The sequence below is a fragment of the Vipera berus genome, assembly GCF_964194415.1.
Source record: "Vipera berus genome assembly, chromosome: W".
In the NCBI taxonomy this organism is placed as follows: domain Eukaryota; kingdom Metazoa; phylum Chordata; class Lepidosauria; order Squamata; family Viperidae; genus Vipera; species Vipera berus.
The window spans coordinates 71,330,796-71,345,726 of NC_138210.1; the positions used below are offsets into that span (position 1 = coordinate 71,330,796).

A 14,931-nucleotide genomic window follows, 5' to 3' on the forward strand; every position below is an offset into this window, starting at 1 on the left:
TCCAAGGGCTTGAAGGATCTTTCCTGCTGCTCTCCCTTCATTTGAATTCTATTATGTCACTAAATATCAAGCTGGTTTTGAATCTGTGTTTTCTTGATTTTAGTTAGAATTAGGAAACATGTATAATTCTATAGCTTCAGCATACTCTAGAAAAATGCAGAGAATTCATCTACCCAATTCCCCTATTCCACAATTGAGTAGTGATCTTTGAACATTCCTTGATGAACATTTGTATTTTCTCATATAATCTCTTCTAAATACTTCTTAGTGAACCTTCTTTTTAAAGAGTCAGTTTGGTGTAGTGATTAAGGAACCAGGCTAGAAACCCAGAGATATTGTGAGTTCTAGTCCCTCCTTAGCAGTGGAGGGATTCAAATATGAGAACAACCAGTTCTCTGTGTGGATGCCGCTTCTGGAAGTCCATTCTGGGCCTGGGCAACAAAAAAATTGCTACCAGTTCTGCCAAAGTGGTGCGAACCACCTGAATCCCACCACTGCTCCTTAGCCATAAAATCCAGCTTGGTGACCTTGGACCTGTCCCTCTCTCTTAGCCCAACTCTACTCACACTGTTGTTGTAGGGAAAAAATAGGATGAGAAAATGTGTTGGATATGTTTGCCAACTTGAGTTAATTTAAAAAAATAATAAAGCTGAGATATAAATGCATAGATAGTTACAAAATATTTGGTGTTTTTAACATATCTCATCTGATAATTCTCATTCAATAAATTAAGTTATTAAGTTAGAACCTATTGGATCCAAAATTAAAAACAAACAAGTTAATTGTCCTCAGACGTTTCCTTTATAAAAGTCTATTTGTCTTTACATTATACTAGAACCTTCATTTTCATCAGTCTATTTCCCACTTTCTTCAAAACTCTGATGTTTTTCAAGATTGCTTGAATGTCTTTTCCTTAGATATTTATAACTCTTTTCAAGAGAAGCTATATTTACCTCCTGCAATACTTCAGTCATTTTGGGGCATATCCCTCTGAAATGGTTAAATCGCTGAATGTTCAGAATTATTGTACAATATTACCAGGAGGAAATGCAAAGCTACATATAAGGGACTAAAGGGAGAGCCACAATTTAATAATCAGAAATGCTTTTCCTTTACAAGTTGCCCTTTGCTGTTGAGTTCAGGCCTCAGCAAAATAATGTAGCATTTTGGGGAAAAGATGCAGCCCAGTAACCCAGCACTAGAAGCTAAAATGGAGAAGATCTCCACAGCAACCATATACTTTCCTTTGGTGCTCATATAGGTTGGAACAAAAGACAACCAAACACTTTCAAAACACCAACATGCTAAAAGTGATGAATTTGGCTTCATTGAATGTGTCGGGCAGTTTTCTAGCTAGGAAAGCCACCATGAAGCTGACCAGAGACAGAAACCCCATATAGCCCAAGACAAGATAAAACATCACAACAGAACCTTCATTACATTCTGCTATGATCTCTTCAGTCACTGATCGCATGTTAAGTTCTGGAAACGGGGGAGAGGTGATCATCCACACCAGACAAATTCCTGCTTGAAGGAAAGAGCAGAAAAGGACAATTAAGATGGACAGTCTTTTGCCCAACCATTTTCTCATGCTGGATCCTGGTTTGGTGGCCATAAACGCTGCAATGACCATAATAGTTTTGGCCAATAGAGAAGAGACAGCCACAGAGAAGATAATGCCAAATGCAGATTGTCGGAGGAAGCAAATCGGTTGGAGAGGTTTTCCAAGGAACATAAGAGAACAGAGGAAGCAAAGCAGAAGGGAGATGAGAAGAATGTAGGTGAGGTCTTTGTTGTTAGCTTTAACAATAGGGGTGTCTTTATACTTAATAAATATTCCAAGTATGAGCATGGTAATGATTGAAAATAAAACAGCAGCCACAACTAAACTGATTCCTAATGGTTCTTCATAAGTTAGATATGTTATGGTTTTGGGGATACATCGAACTTTGTCCTTACTTGGATATTGATCTTCTGGACATTCAGAACAGGCAATCATGTCTGCAAATAAGAGAAAAACCATGAAACCTGGAATCTAACCTTCATGACTGACAGAGCCTCAAGTTATATATAACTTATAAATTTATATTAGATTATATAAATGTTCCACTTCATGGATTACTGCCCTGTCATGGTGAAGGGGCTTGTGTAATTCAATGAAGCTATTAGCTATGCTGTGCAGGGCCACCCAAGATGGAATGGTCATAGCAGAGAGTTCTGACAGAATGTGATCCACTGGAGAAGGAAATGGCAACCCACTCCAGTGTCTTTGCCATGAAAACCCTATGGACAGTAACAAAAGGTAAAATGATATAACGTTGGAAGATGAGCCCCTCAGGTTGGAAGGTGTCCAATATGCTACTGGGGAAGAGCAGAGGGCTAGTACTAGTAGCACCAGAAAGTATGAAATGACTGGGCCAAAGCCAAAAGGATGCTCAGCTGTGGATGTGTCTGGTGGTGAAAGGAAAGTCTGATGCTGTAAAGATTTTTTCTCCATAGGAACCTGGAATGTAAGATCCATGAATCAAGGAAAGCTGGACGTGGTCAAACAAGAGATGACAAGACTAAACATCAACATCTGAGGTATCAGCAAACTGAAATGGACAGGAATGGGTGAATTTAATTCAGATGACCATCAGGTATACTACTGCGGACAACAATCCCTCAAAATCCCTATGAATCCCTTCATAGTCAATAAAAGAGTAGGAAAAGCAATACTGGGATACAATCCCCCAAATGACAGAATGATCTCAGTTCAAATCCAAGGCAAACCATTCAATATCACAGTAGTCCAAGTCTATGCCCCAACCACCGGTGCTGAAGTGGATGAAATTGACCGGTACTATGAAGCCCTACAGCACCTTATAGAACTAACACCAAAATGATGTCCTTATCATCATGGCGGATTGGAATGCTAAAGTAAGAAGCCAAAAGATAACTGGAATAACAGGCAAGTTTGGCCTTGGAGTACAAAATGAAGCAGGGCACAGGCTGATAGAATTTTGTCAAGAGAATACGATGGTCATAGCAAACACTCTTTTCCAACAACCCAAGAGACGGCTCTACACATGGATATCACCAGACGGTCAACACAGAAATCAGATTGACTATATGCTCTGCAGCAAAGATGGAGAAGCTCTATACAGTCAGTAAAAACAAGACCAGGAGCTGACTGTGGCTCAGACCATGAGCTTCTCCTTGCAAAGTTTAGGCTTAAACTGAAGAAAGTAGGGAAAAGCGCTAGGCCACTGAGGTATGAATTAAATCATATCCCTGTTCAATATACAGTAGAGGTGACAAATAGGTTTAAGGAATTAGATCTGATAGACAGAGTGCCTGAAGAACTATGGACAGAGGTTCGCGACATTGTACAACAGGTAGCAACCAAAACCATCCCAAAGAAAAAGAAATGCAAGAAAGCAAAATGGCTGTCTGAGGAAGCTTTGCAAATAGCTGAGGAAAGGAGGGAAACGAAAGGCAAGGGAGAAAAAGAAAGATATGCCCAATTGAATGCAGAATTCCAGAGAATAGCTAGAAGAGATAATAATACCTTCTTAAATGAACAGTGCAAAGAAATAGAAGAAAACAATAGAATAGGGAGGACCAGAGATCTTTTCAAGAAAATTGGAGAGATGAAGGGAATGTTTCATGCAAAAATGGGCATGATAAAGGACCAAAATGGCAGGGACCTAACAGAGGCAGAAGAGATTAAGAAGAGGTGGCAAAATTACAAAGAACAACTATACAAGAATGAGCTTAACATCCCTGATAATCATAATGAGATGGTCACTGACCTCGAGCCAGACATCCTAGAATGTGAAGTGAAGTGGGCCTTAGAAAAGTTGAGTAACAACAAAGCTAGTGGAGGTGACAGTATTCCAGCTGAACTATTCAAAATCTTAAAAGCTGATGCAGTAAAAGTTCTACACTTAATTTGCCAACAAATTTGGAAAACTCAACAGTGGCCACAGGATTGGAAAAGATCAGTTTACATTCCAATTCCAAAGAAAGGCAGTGCCAAAGAATGTTCAAACTATCGCACCATTGCACTCATTTCTCATGCTAGTAAAGTTATGCTTAAAATCCTACAAGCTAGACTCCAGCAGTATGTGGATCGAGAATTACCAGAAGTACAGGCAGGATTTCAAAGAGGCAGAGGAACTAGAGATCAAATTGCCAACATACGCTGGATCATGGAGAAAGCTAGGGAGTTCCAGAAAAACATCTACTTCTGCTTCATTGACTATGCTAAAGCCTTTGATTGTGTGGATCATAACAAACTGTGGAAAGTTCTTAAAGAGATGGGTGTACCAGACCATCTTATTTGTCTCTTGAGAAACCTATATGTGGGCCAAGAAGCAACAGTGAGAACTGGACACGGAACCACTGATTGGTTCAAAATTGGGAAAGGAGTTCGGATAGGCTGTATACTGTCGCCCTGCCTATTTAACTTATATGCAGAGCACATAATGAAAAAGGCAGGGCTATATGAACCAAAAGTTGGAATTAAGATTGCTGGAAGAAATATCAACAACCTAAGATATGCAGATGATACCACTCTAATGACAGAAAGTGAAGAAGAACTAAAGAGCTTCTTGTTGCGGGTGAAGAAGGAGAGTGCAAAACCTGGGTTGAAACTTAACATTAAGAAAACCAAGATCATGGCATCCGGTCGTCTCAATTCCTGGGAAATAGATGGGGAAGAAATGGAGGTAGTGACAGATTTTATTTTCCTGGGCTCCAAGATCACTGCAGATGGGGACTGTAGCCAAGAAATTAAAAGACATGTGCTCCTTGGGAGGAAAGCCATGGCAAATCTAGACAGCACACTAAAAAGCAGAGACATCACCCTGTCAACAAAAGTGCGTATAGTCAAGGCTATGGTCTTCCCAGTTGCAATGTACGGCAGTGAAAGTTGGACCATAAAAAAGGCTGAGCACCAAAGAATTGAGGCCTTTGAACTACGGAGATCAACCCTGACTGCTGTTTAGAAGGCCAGATCCTGAAGCTAAAACTCAAATACTTTGGCCACCTAATGAGAAGGAAGGACTCACTGGAGAAGAGCCTAATGCTGAGAAAGATTGAGGGCAAGAGAAGAAGGAGACGACAGAGAATGAGGTGGCTGGATGGAGTCACTGAAGCAGTAGGCATGAGCTTAAATGGACTCCAGAAGATGGTAGAGGACAGGAAGGCCTGGAGGAACATTGTCCATAGGGTCACAATGGGTCAGACACAACTTCACAGCTAACAACAACAGCAACATATAAATGTTTTCCAAACTTAGCCACTTTAAGAACTTTGGACTTCAATTCTCAGCATTTTGGCTGGCAATTTGAGAGTTGACATCCATATCTCTTAATGTGGCTAAGCTTTAAAAAGACCTGATTAGATCATTCTATGATACCTAAGGCTTCCTAAAGACCCAACCCTTCAGGCTTTCCTTGTGCATGTCTTACGTATGGATGCATATAAGTGTTCAAAAGACCAAGAAGGTGGTCACTACTGTGTGTCTTGCCAATTTTATACTATGTCTGAAGCCTTGCACTTTTTTAACAATTGTCACATATATTTCATATATTTAAAACAGGGGATTGGGCTTCGTTTATACCTATTGCCACAAATGGATGTAGGGAACTATCTGTTTATCTAATTTATTTATCAAATTTACATTTGACTCTGGGCAGTGCACAACTATGAGATGAAAAAGCAATGTAAATAACCCCAGATATTAAATCTTAAAATTCTTATTAATAATTATGTTAAAATCTAAATATACAGTACAAACTCTAACTGATGAGAGGGATCAAAACAGCTACCACAATAATAAAGCCATCTCAGTGAGTTTCTGGTACTTGGGAGCCTCAGGATAATAAAATAACCAGGTCTTAAGATCCTTTAATAATATCAAAAGTGATGGAATTAATTTAATTTCAGGGGGAACATTTTTCCTTAAGATGGGTACCATAGCATAGAAAGCAATGATACCTGATAAACTGGATGTGCTCACCCAGTGGCTTCATGCAGATGTTAAAAAAATGAGGACAATGCTTAGTAGGGCCTGAGGGCAGGACCTATCCTTCCCAAGGACATCAGAAGTTTATCATGGTTAATAATATTGACAGCTGTCCAGAGGTCAAGTAGGACAAAGATGACTGCATTACCCCATCTTGACAAGTCAGAGGTCTTCTATACCCTGGACCTCTGTATAATTCCAGAGGTGAGTTACTCGATAAAAATTGTCTAACAGAACAAGATTCTAACTACTGTGCCACCAAAACTCAGGATACAGAGAGCAGCCAAGCTCACAGTTCTGAAGACTTTGTGCACAAATCAGTCCCAGATAATCAGGCAAAAATCTTCCCCAGGACTATTTTCTGGACCTGTAAGAAGGCCAGTGTCAAATTCAGAACAAATCTGAGAAACATTATCTGACAAATGTTGTGTGATTTCTTCTAAATATTGCTGTAAGGTGTTTTTTGTTCTCTCATGAGAACTTGTGTCATCTCAAGCAGGGCTGAGAGAGGCAATCTGTGGATGCAGTAAGGATAGATAAATACTGGGATTTCACCATTCTTAGCATCATATTTGGTCAGGTTTGTCTTTTGTTGAATGCTGCTTACAGTGCTCTAGATGTCTCTTCTCCCATTTTACCTTTCTTAACAACACTGTAAACCACCTGGAGGGCTGGGAACTCAGAAAGGAAACCAAATGGTCATAATGTGATCCAGGGTCACTATCTAAGGTTCTTTTTGTTCATTTTAGAAATTGTTTGAAAGCTGTGCATTGTGGTATCACCCAATTTTATGCATACAACCTTGTGAAATCTTACAGTATGAGAATCAATAGGGCAAATGAATCAGCTACATATATAAACAAAATCAGAGGAGTTTACTACCTGGTCAATTTTGCACTGAAACAAAGTAAGAGCCTTGGTGGAGCAGTGGGCTAATGCCTCCTTAAGTAACACCAGCTGCCTGCAATTAGTGCAGGTTCTCATCCCACCAGGCTCAAGGTTGACTCAGCCTTCCATCCTTCTGAGGTAGGTAAAATGAGGACCCAGATTGTTGGGGGCAATTAAGCTGACTTTGTAATAATGCCGCTTGGGGTGTGTGTGAAAGCCCTAATAAGCAGGCATATACATAGAATGAAGGCTACTGCTAAGCTTGTAAGCCGCCCTGAGTCTTCGGAGAAGGGCGGGATATAAATTGAATTAAAAATAATAATAATAATATTTGACAGAGTCAAGTAGGCGGAGTAGAGTAGAGTTGAGATTAGGGGTAGGGTGGAATGGATAGAGTAGAGTAGAGTAGAGTAGAGTAGAGTAGAGTAGAGTAGAGTAGAATAGAGTACAGTACAGTACAGTACAGTATACAGTAATACAGTAAATTTACCCGACATGTTTGACATCTTCCCATCAGAACATGGATCACAATCATAGCAACAAAATTTCTTGCCTTCTTTCTTTTTCTTCTGATAGCCAGCAGGACAAGGATCATTACATACTGAACGGGGCAAGACCTGTTGATAAACCAGGATAGGATTCAAGACTGATGACTTGATTAATACTGGACAGTCCTCTAATCTACCTGCACAAACAGAGTGGGCAGAGATCAGTGGATAGTGAAATCTGTTCTTTTCTCCCCCGTGACATTAGGAATCACTTATTCACTTTTTACATCATTAGTTCCACAACTAAGTTAGAGCCTTTGCTCTGTGAAGCACAATGAAGCCAGACTATACAAAATTTGTCAGCTCACTCGTTCTTAAATGGCTTGTCACCTGTCAAAAATGGATGGGAACACTTCTGATTTTCTTCTATTTAAGTGTCTCTAAATTCTATTTCATTCTTTCCAGGACTGGGGTAACAGCAAAGTACCCCATCACCCATCCCCATAAAAGTCCTATAAATTATAATTCCCATAGAACAGGAAAATATCAGCTATATTTTGAATAGAGTAGTTCATTTTAACTAATTAAAGGATTTGAAAGCTGGCTGCACAATGAAACCTATCTCTGATCTTCAAATGTTTCATCCAAAATAATAAACATCTAAAAATCCATACCCCCTTAAAATATTTGGGCCAGACAATTAAATCTTCGTGAATCAAAAAATCATTTCCTTCAAGAGCTTTGGGATCAATTTTTCCAATTTTGACTTTACGGTAGGAGTTGTTTGGAAACATGACCACGTTTGTAATATCAAATCCAGAAAGTACTTCTCCATGATGGTTGACGAACACAGGTTCTCCAAGTGAATTATTGAATGAAAGGCCTTGAAGAAACCAATGAAGCTAAATAAAAAGCAGAGGGGGAAAAAGAAGTGAATTCATGGTAGAATGCAGTCCTAGGCTGTATTAATAAAGGAATAGTATTAAGATCTTGTGAAGTGTTAATACCACTTTATAGTGCCTTGGTAAAACCATACTTGGAATATTGCATCCAGTTTTGGTCACCAAATAGAGAAAAGATGTTGAGACTCTAGAAAGACTATAGAAAAGAGCAACAAATATGATTAGGGGAATGGAGGCTAAAGCATATGAAGAACAGTTACAGGAACTGGGCATGGCTAGTCTAGAAAAGAGAAGAACTAGGGGAGACATGATATCAGGGTTCCAATATCTAAGGGGCTCCTACAAAGAAGAGGGCATCAGCCTATTCTCCAAAGCACTGAAGGCAGAAAAAAAATAATGTGTGGAAAACAATAAAGAGAACCAACCTAGAACTAAGGAGAAATTTCCTGACAATTATAAGGATTAATCAGTGGAATGACTCATTTCCAGAACTTGTGGGTGCTCCAACAGTGGAGATTTTAAGAAGAGATTGGAGAACCATTGGTCTGAAATGGTATAAGGATTCTTGCTTGAACAAGTGGTTGGACTAGAAGGCCTCCAAGGTCCATTCCAACTCTGTTATTCTGTTTATTTATTTTTATTTTATTTTAATTCCATTTATATCCCGCCCTTCTCCGAAGACTCAGGGCGGCTTACAAGCTTAGCAGTAGCCTTCATTCTATGTATATGCCTGCTTATTAGGGCTTTCACACACACCCCAAGCGGCATTATCACAAAGTCAGCTTAATTGCCCCCAACAATCTGGGTCCTCATTTTACCTACCTAGGAAGGATGGAAGGCTGAGTCAACCTTGAGCCTGGTGGGATGCGAACCTGCACTAATTGCAGGCAGCTGGTGTTACTTAAGGAGGCATTAGCCCACTGCTCCACCAAGGCTCTTGTTATTCTGTCATTATATTCTGTGATACAGAGTTGCAGAAGGGATGGGGTCTTTCCCAAGAAGCTAAGAGGTAGATAAGCTTGGTATCCTTGGAATGCAGGAAGAGAGCCAGGGCAGAGATTTTTTAAACTTTCACAGGTTATATCTAACAGGTACCGGTATGCTGATTTGTGCTTTAGTCTGGAAAGATTCCTCTCCTGATAAAGACACCATTTTAAGTTCTTGTGCTGTTTTTGGAGCCTTGCAGGATTACATCAAGACATTCCGAAATTTATCTCAAATAAAGGGGCATTACTTAAGTCCCACTGATTTCTGTAACTCAATTTTAAACATGACTATAACTAAACCATGACACATTGCACAAATCACAAATCTTTGGCCAAAGAGACAAAAATAGGGCAGATATTTTGATACTGACATCAGGGTGACTTGTAATGGACACCTTTGGTCTGAAAAACTAGGTTTCCATTCATGACTTCCAGAGTTGAATGCAATGAAAATCCAATCCATGGAAGATTTCATATTGTAAATGTGAATCATGCATTTTGTTGCATTTTGTTGCTGCTAAGCTTGTAAGCCGCCTTGAGTCTTCGGAGAAGGGCGGGATATAAATGGAATTAAATAAATAAATTTTGTCATCAGACCCATCCTAAGAGAGGTAGCTTTTAGCAATAGGAAAGATAATTTCCTTCAGGTTCAAAGTAGAAGGGGAAATGGGGACTTAGAGAAGTAAAAATTACTCAGTTGGTAATGTTCTTGTGGTTCCCTCAGGTGTTATGGAGAATAAACCCACATGTTTCTCCCTTCAATTCTTGGAAGACTATTATCATGTCTCCCCTTTAGCTTCTTCTTGTTTAAGTTAAACACACTTAATACACATTTAGCTGCATATTTTGTAACTCTTATTTGCAGTTTTCCCATTGCCTGAGGATACTTCTTGTATTTTGGTGATCAGGACTAGATACATTGCTTTCAAAGTCCAAAATGCCTCTTAGAAACTTCTTTGTAAAGAAATGACTTTGCAAGGTCGAAATGAATCGTGTGTGCTGTTTCACATCACTCCCTTTAATAGTCCCTCTCAACCTCCTCCTGCAAAATTATTGACAAGCATGATTGCTTCAGTCTGTGCCAAAAATCTTTCAAACTGGGCACTCCTGCCATCTAGAATTCATCGTGTTATGCAGACCACACAGCCTTAGCAGAGCAACAAAATTGGAAGGGACCTTGGAGGTCTTCTAGTCCAACCCCCTGCATAAGCAGGAGACACTATATCATTCTGGACAAATGGCTGTCCAATCATTTCTTGAAAACTTCCAGTGATGGAGCACCCACAACTTCTGAAGGCAACCGTTCCACTGGTTAATTGCCTTGGCAAGATTGACACCAGATAGGTGACCACAAGACATATGCCAAAATAATTTCAAGTTGGGTGGCTTCAACAGATGGTGTACAGCATTCCTGTGTCAGAGCCACCCAGCAATGAAAACCTTCAGCCAAACAATCCTAACCATAACACTCTCACTGAACCATGTCAGGCTTCACAAACTGTAAGTATGGGCTTTCACAAGAGAGATAAAAATAGGGCATATATTACTTCACTACATCCTCACTAATTTGAGAATGAAGAAGAAGGTCTTTGATTTACAACTTATTACCTTCCAGGTGTCTTGATCTTGAAGTTCATCCTTTGTTCTCTCTGCTACTTTTTTGTATTTAGACCTAAGTAAGTCCATGCCATGAAAAGCATGTGCTATTGCATAGACTGCATTGTAGATACTGTAGCTGTGGCCAGTGATTTCAAATAAATGACCAGGAAGGTTTTTTAGCTCTTCCTTCCCAGTACATGGTTCAATCCTTTCCACTGGTTTATTGCTTTCTGAAAAGGAGCAATCAAAGCCTTGTTCCCAGAACTCTTTCAACAAACTATCTCGTTGAGTCTGCAATGGTTTTATGGCCCAAAAGAATTCCTCAAAACCTGGCAGTTCATTGGAGTGAATAGCAAAGGAAATTGCTCCATCAAACAATTGCAAATCTGAGGGTCGATGAACACTTGTTAATGTTAGGTCTACTTGAGCTGTCAGAATCCACATTTTCCCATGGCTGTTCTCTATATATCTCATGAATAGAAAAAGGAGCATTGCTGTGCTGCTTTCCCCATAGAAGATGAATGTATTGACTTTGGTGTCAACCAAATAAATAGCCAACCACTGCATAGTATGACCTTTAAAAATAAAGGAAAATGATTGCTTGGGAAATCTCTCCACAAAAGCAGAGCAGATCCTGTTCTTGGAAAGAAGAGGCTCCAGGGCTTGGAGGAAATTGTCTCCACTCTCATCATCCAGAATTATAAGGCCAACCCACATCCATCCAAAATGCTTTAGCAACTGGGTTATCCCCACAATCTGAAGGGTTTCATTGGGAGCCATGCAGTAAAAGGAAGCAGTCATCTTTGTCCCATGTTCCTTGGGAGCAAATGAGCCATAAGCAAGCTAAAATACAATGTGCAGTTGATTGCTTATCATTGGGATGTCTCTACTAATCTGAGCAAGGTGTATTTTCTTTAAGAATTTGCTGATTCATACATTTTTTCCAAGCTGTTTCTTTTCATGGACTTCCATTTTCCATTGTAAATGAAACTCTGAACATTATGGTTGATATTCACTAAATGGCAAATAAATGGAACACTATCCTATTTATTTATTAGATTCATACCCTGCCTTTTCTACAGGCATAGAAGGAGATACACATAACACGAGCCGTAGTGCCACAGTGGTTAGAATGCAGTATTGCAGGCTGACTCTGCTGACTGCCAGCAGTTCGATTCTGACTGGCTCAAGGTTGACTCAACCTTCCATCTTTCCAAGGTCAGTAAAATGAGGACCGAGATTGTTGGGAGCAATAGGCTTACTCTGTAAACTGCTTAGAGAGGACTGTAAAGCACTATGAAGTGTATAGAAGTGCTATTGTTATTGCTATTCTTAGGAACCCTATAGGTTTGGCTGCAAGAATGTGATTGGCATAGTCACAGTCAACATGCAGATAGGTGAGCATCTTAGATTCTCAGATTCTGCTCTCTTTTTCAATGTGGTGGATCAGGTAGGGCTTAAATCCAACTCCCAAAATTCATTAGGTCCTTTTGATGCATCATTACAACATAATCTAATCTGTACTTGATAAATGTTTCCCATTCCCTACAATTTTGCCCTGTGGATGGGTTTTCATACATGTCAATGCATATATCTTACCTGGGGGATTTTATAAAGGCTTATGATATTAGACATGAAGAATGAGATATCAGCACCAAATCCCCCAATAATGGCCACAACGAGATTCTCCTTGATATCACATCTGTAGTTGACAATCAACTGATCTGATCGGAAGAGCAGCTCCAAAGTGGAACGATAAGTCAACTGAGCATCAAAATAGTTGTCACAGATGAAAAATCCCAGGGTAACATTAGACAAGAGTCTTGGATTTGAGTTGATCTCTTTCACCGCAAATGTCAAACTTAGGGAATGCTGATAAAACTTTAAAACAACCCTGAAAATGAAATTGAAGCATAAGTGAAATATTTATTTATTTATTGTATTATTTATTATTTAAACTTGTATACCGCCCTATTCCCGTAGGACTCAGGGCAGTTTACAGGGAGAAATTAAAAATACATAACATACAAAGTTAAAATCGATTAAAACTAAGATTAAATTAAGTCCCTGAATTTAAACTAAAACCCCATTAATAAATAATTAAAACCCCTCAGTCTATTGAGGGATTGAGGCAAGAAGTCTATATTCTGTGAAGCAACAATAACAGCCACAAAATGAAACTTGCACATTTTGAGAAGCTTCACATATAAAAGACCAATGAAGAATATTTGGTGGAAAACAGAAATTAGTAACTGGACTAGCATTTAGGAAACTGTGAAGTGGAATTCAGCTATAGAGCTGGAAAACAGAAAGATTCCTGTTATTTTTATTAATGCAAGGTCCAGTTTATGATTCATTTAGTGTATGCAATTAGAAGACTTTGATGTAGTCATGAGACACTGATGCACATATTGGCCATTGAGTTCCAGGTATGTAGCTGGGGAAGATGTGGTGAACTGCTTCCCCAAAGTCACTTTTCTATACTTGCAATTTGGTCTGAAGTGCACAGAAGGTTTTTAATAATTTTATGCAAGGGCTATCACTATCACTTCCCAACACTACACACAATAAATCCAATGCCCTGAATCAAATTCATCAACAGAAACCATTGTGAACTAACTATTCTATTACTATATAATAGTAATAAAAAACGAGGGTCTTTAAGATTCCAAAAGTCTTTGAGACTGATACACTGTTGATGCTTCAGAAACTCTGATTACAAATAGACCTCTTAGAAATTGGTGTGAAAATTTGCAATATTCTCTGCTACATCCTTGGGGGGGGGAGGGATTTGGTGTTGTTCTGCAGTTTCAAATAACATGTGGAGTGGAAGGAAAAGAAAAAGAGAATTACTTACAAGGGAGGCATAAATGAATTCTGTGAAGGAGGCTCATCAAAAAAATGCTGCTTTAGTAGATAGGCAATTTGAGCTGTGATCCCACCAATGAGGAAGTTTCCTGGCTTATACCATTCATGAAGCGGGGGAGAAGGATCACTTCTGGAGCAAGATGTCACATCTGTCAGGCACTTCATGTCAACCAACAACCACAGTATAATCACTACTGTCCGCATTTTCTCTACAAGTGGCTTGCTTGTGTTTAGCTACAATCCCAGAGCTACATTTGGTGAGACTATTTTGCATCAACTACAAAATCAAGGAACATGTTCAGCTTACACATGTAACTATTTCAGGTCTCTCATCCAATGGGTTAACATCAACAAGGTTACCAAAGCAAGCTGTGATGGATAAGCATGATCCAATGAATGAAAATCAACACCAGACTCTTGGTTGCAGACATGTAAGTTTTTATAACCTCTTCAAGACTGACTTATGAATTCTTTTTCAGTATTTCTTGGAAAGCTGTTGCAGCTGTGTCATAAAGCAATAATGATAGTCATTTAGGTTAATTGCCAATAAACAGACATATCTGCAATGAAACCTCCTTGGTTTGGAGAGCTGCTATTTCTGTATTGCACCTTTTGAGACAACCATTTTCTTAGCTCTTTAAATAGATAACACAAAACAATTTTATATAATTATTTCTGTAAACTTAACCATTACCCATGGGATTCTTCATAAAATAAATACTTATGACTCAAATCTGTGCCTTCTCCAAATATTTCTGTGTAGGCAACCATTGAGCTGAAGTAAGCTAAAAAGAGTCACTGAGGATGCTGTTGTGGGGATTCCTTATTCTTCTGTAAAAATATTGGTTCAAAGTGCAAGATTAGTGCAATACATTGCTTGTCTTGTTTTACTGTTTCCTTGGCACTTCTTTTCCTTGAAGACTTATCCTACCTTTCCTCCAAAGTCTTGAAAGAGCTTTCCTGGTGCTGTCCCTACATTTGAACTCTATTAAGTCCCCCAGTAAGTCATAAGGTGAAATTCAGCCTGTGTTTCCTTGGCCCTAGTTATAGTTAAGAAGACATACATAATTCCATAGCTTCACTATACCTTAGAAAAACACAGATCATTCATCCACCCAATACATCTATTCACCAATTAGGTGGTGATTTTTGAACATTCACCAATTAGGTGGTGATCAGTTGAACCT

The 14,931-nt window shown here is 39.1% G+C and overlaps 1 protein-coding gene across 1 annotated transcript; it reads right to left on the reverse strand.

The window, feature by feature from the left end:
- Positions 1–1,288: 1,288 nt before the first annotated feature.
- LOC308676456 (vomeronasal type-2 receptor 26-like) lies at positions 1,289–13,909 on the reverse strand (the record flags this gene model as incomplete). The annotated part of the gene is made up of 6 exons (XM_081342271.1): positions 1,289–2,001; positions 7,392–7,586; positions 8,162–8,291; positions 10,886–11,719; positions 12,476–12,770; positions 13,734–13,909. The coding sequence occupies 6 exons, from the start codon at positions 13,907–13,909 to the stop codon at positions 1,289–1,291; spliced, it is 2,343 nt and encodes a 780-aa protein (XP_081198397.1).
- Positions 13,910–14,931: the final 1,022 nt, after the last annotated feature.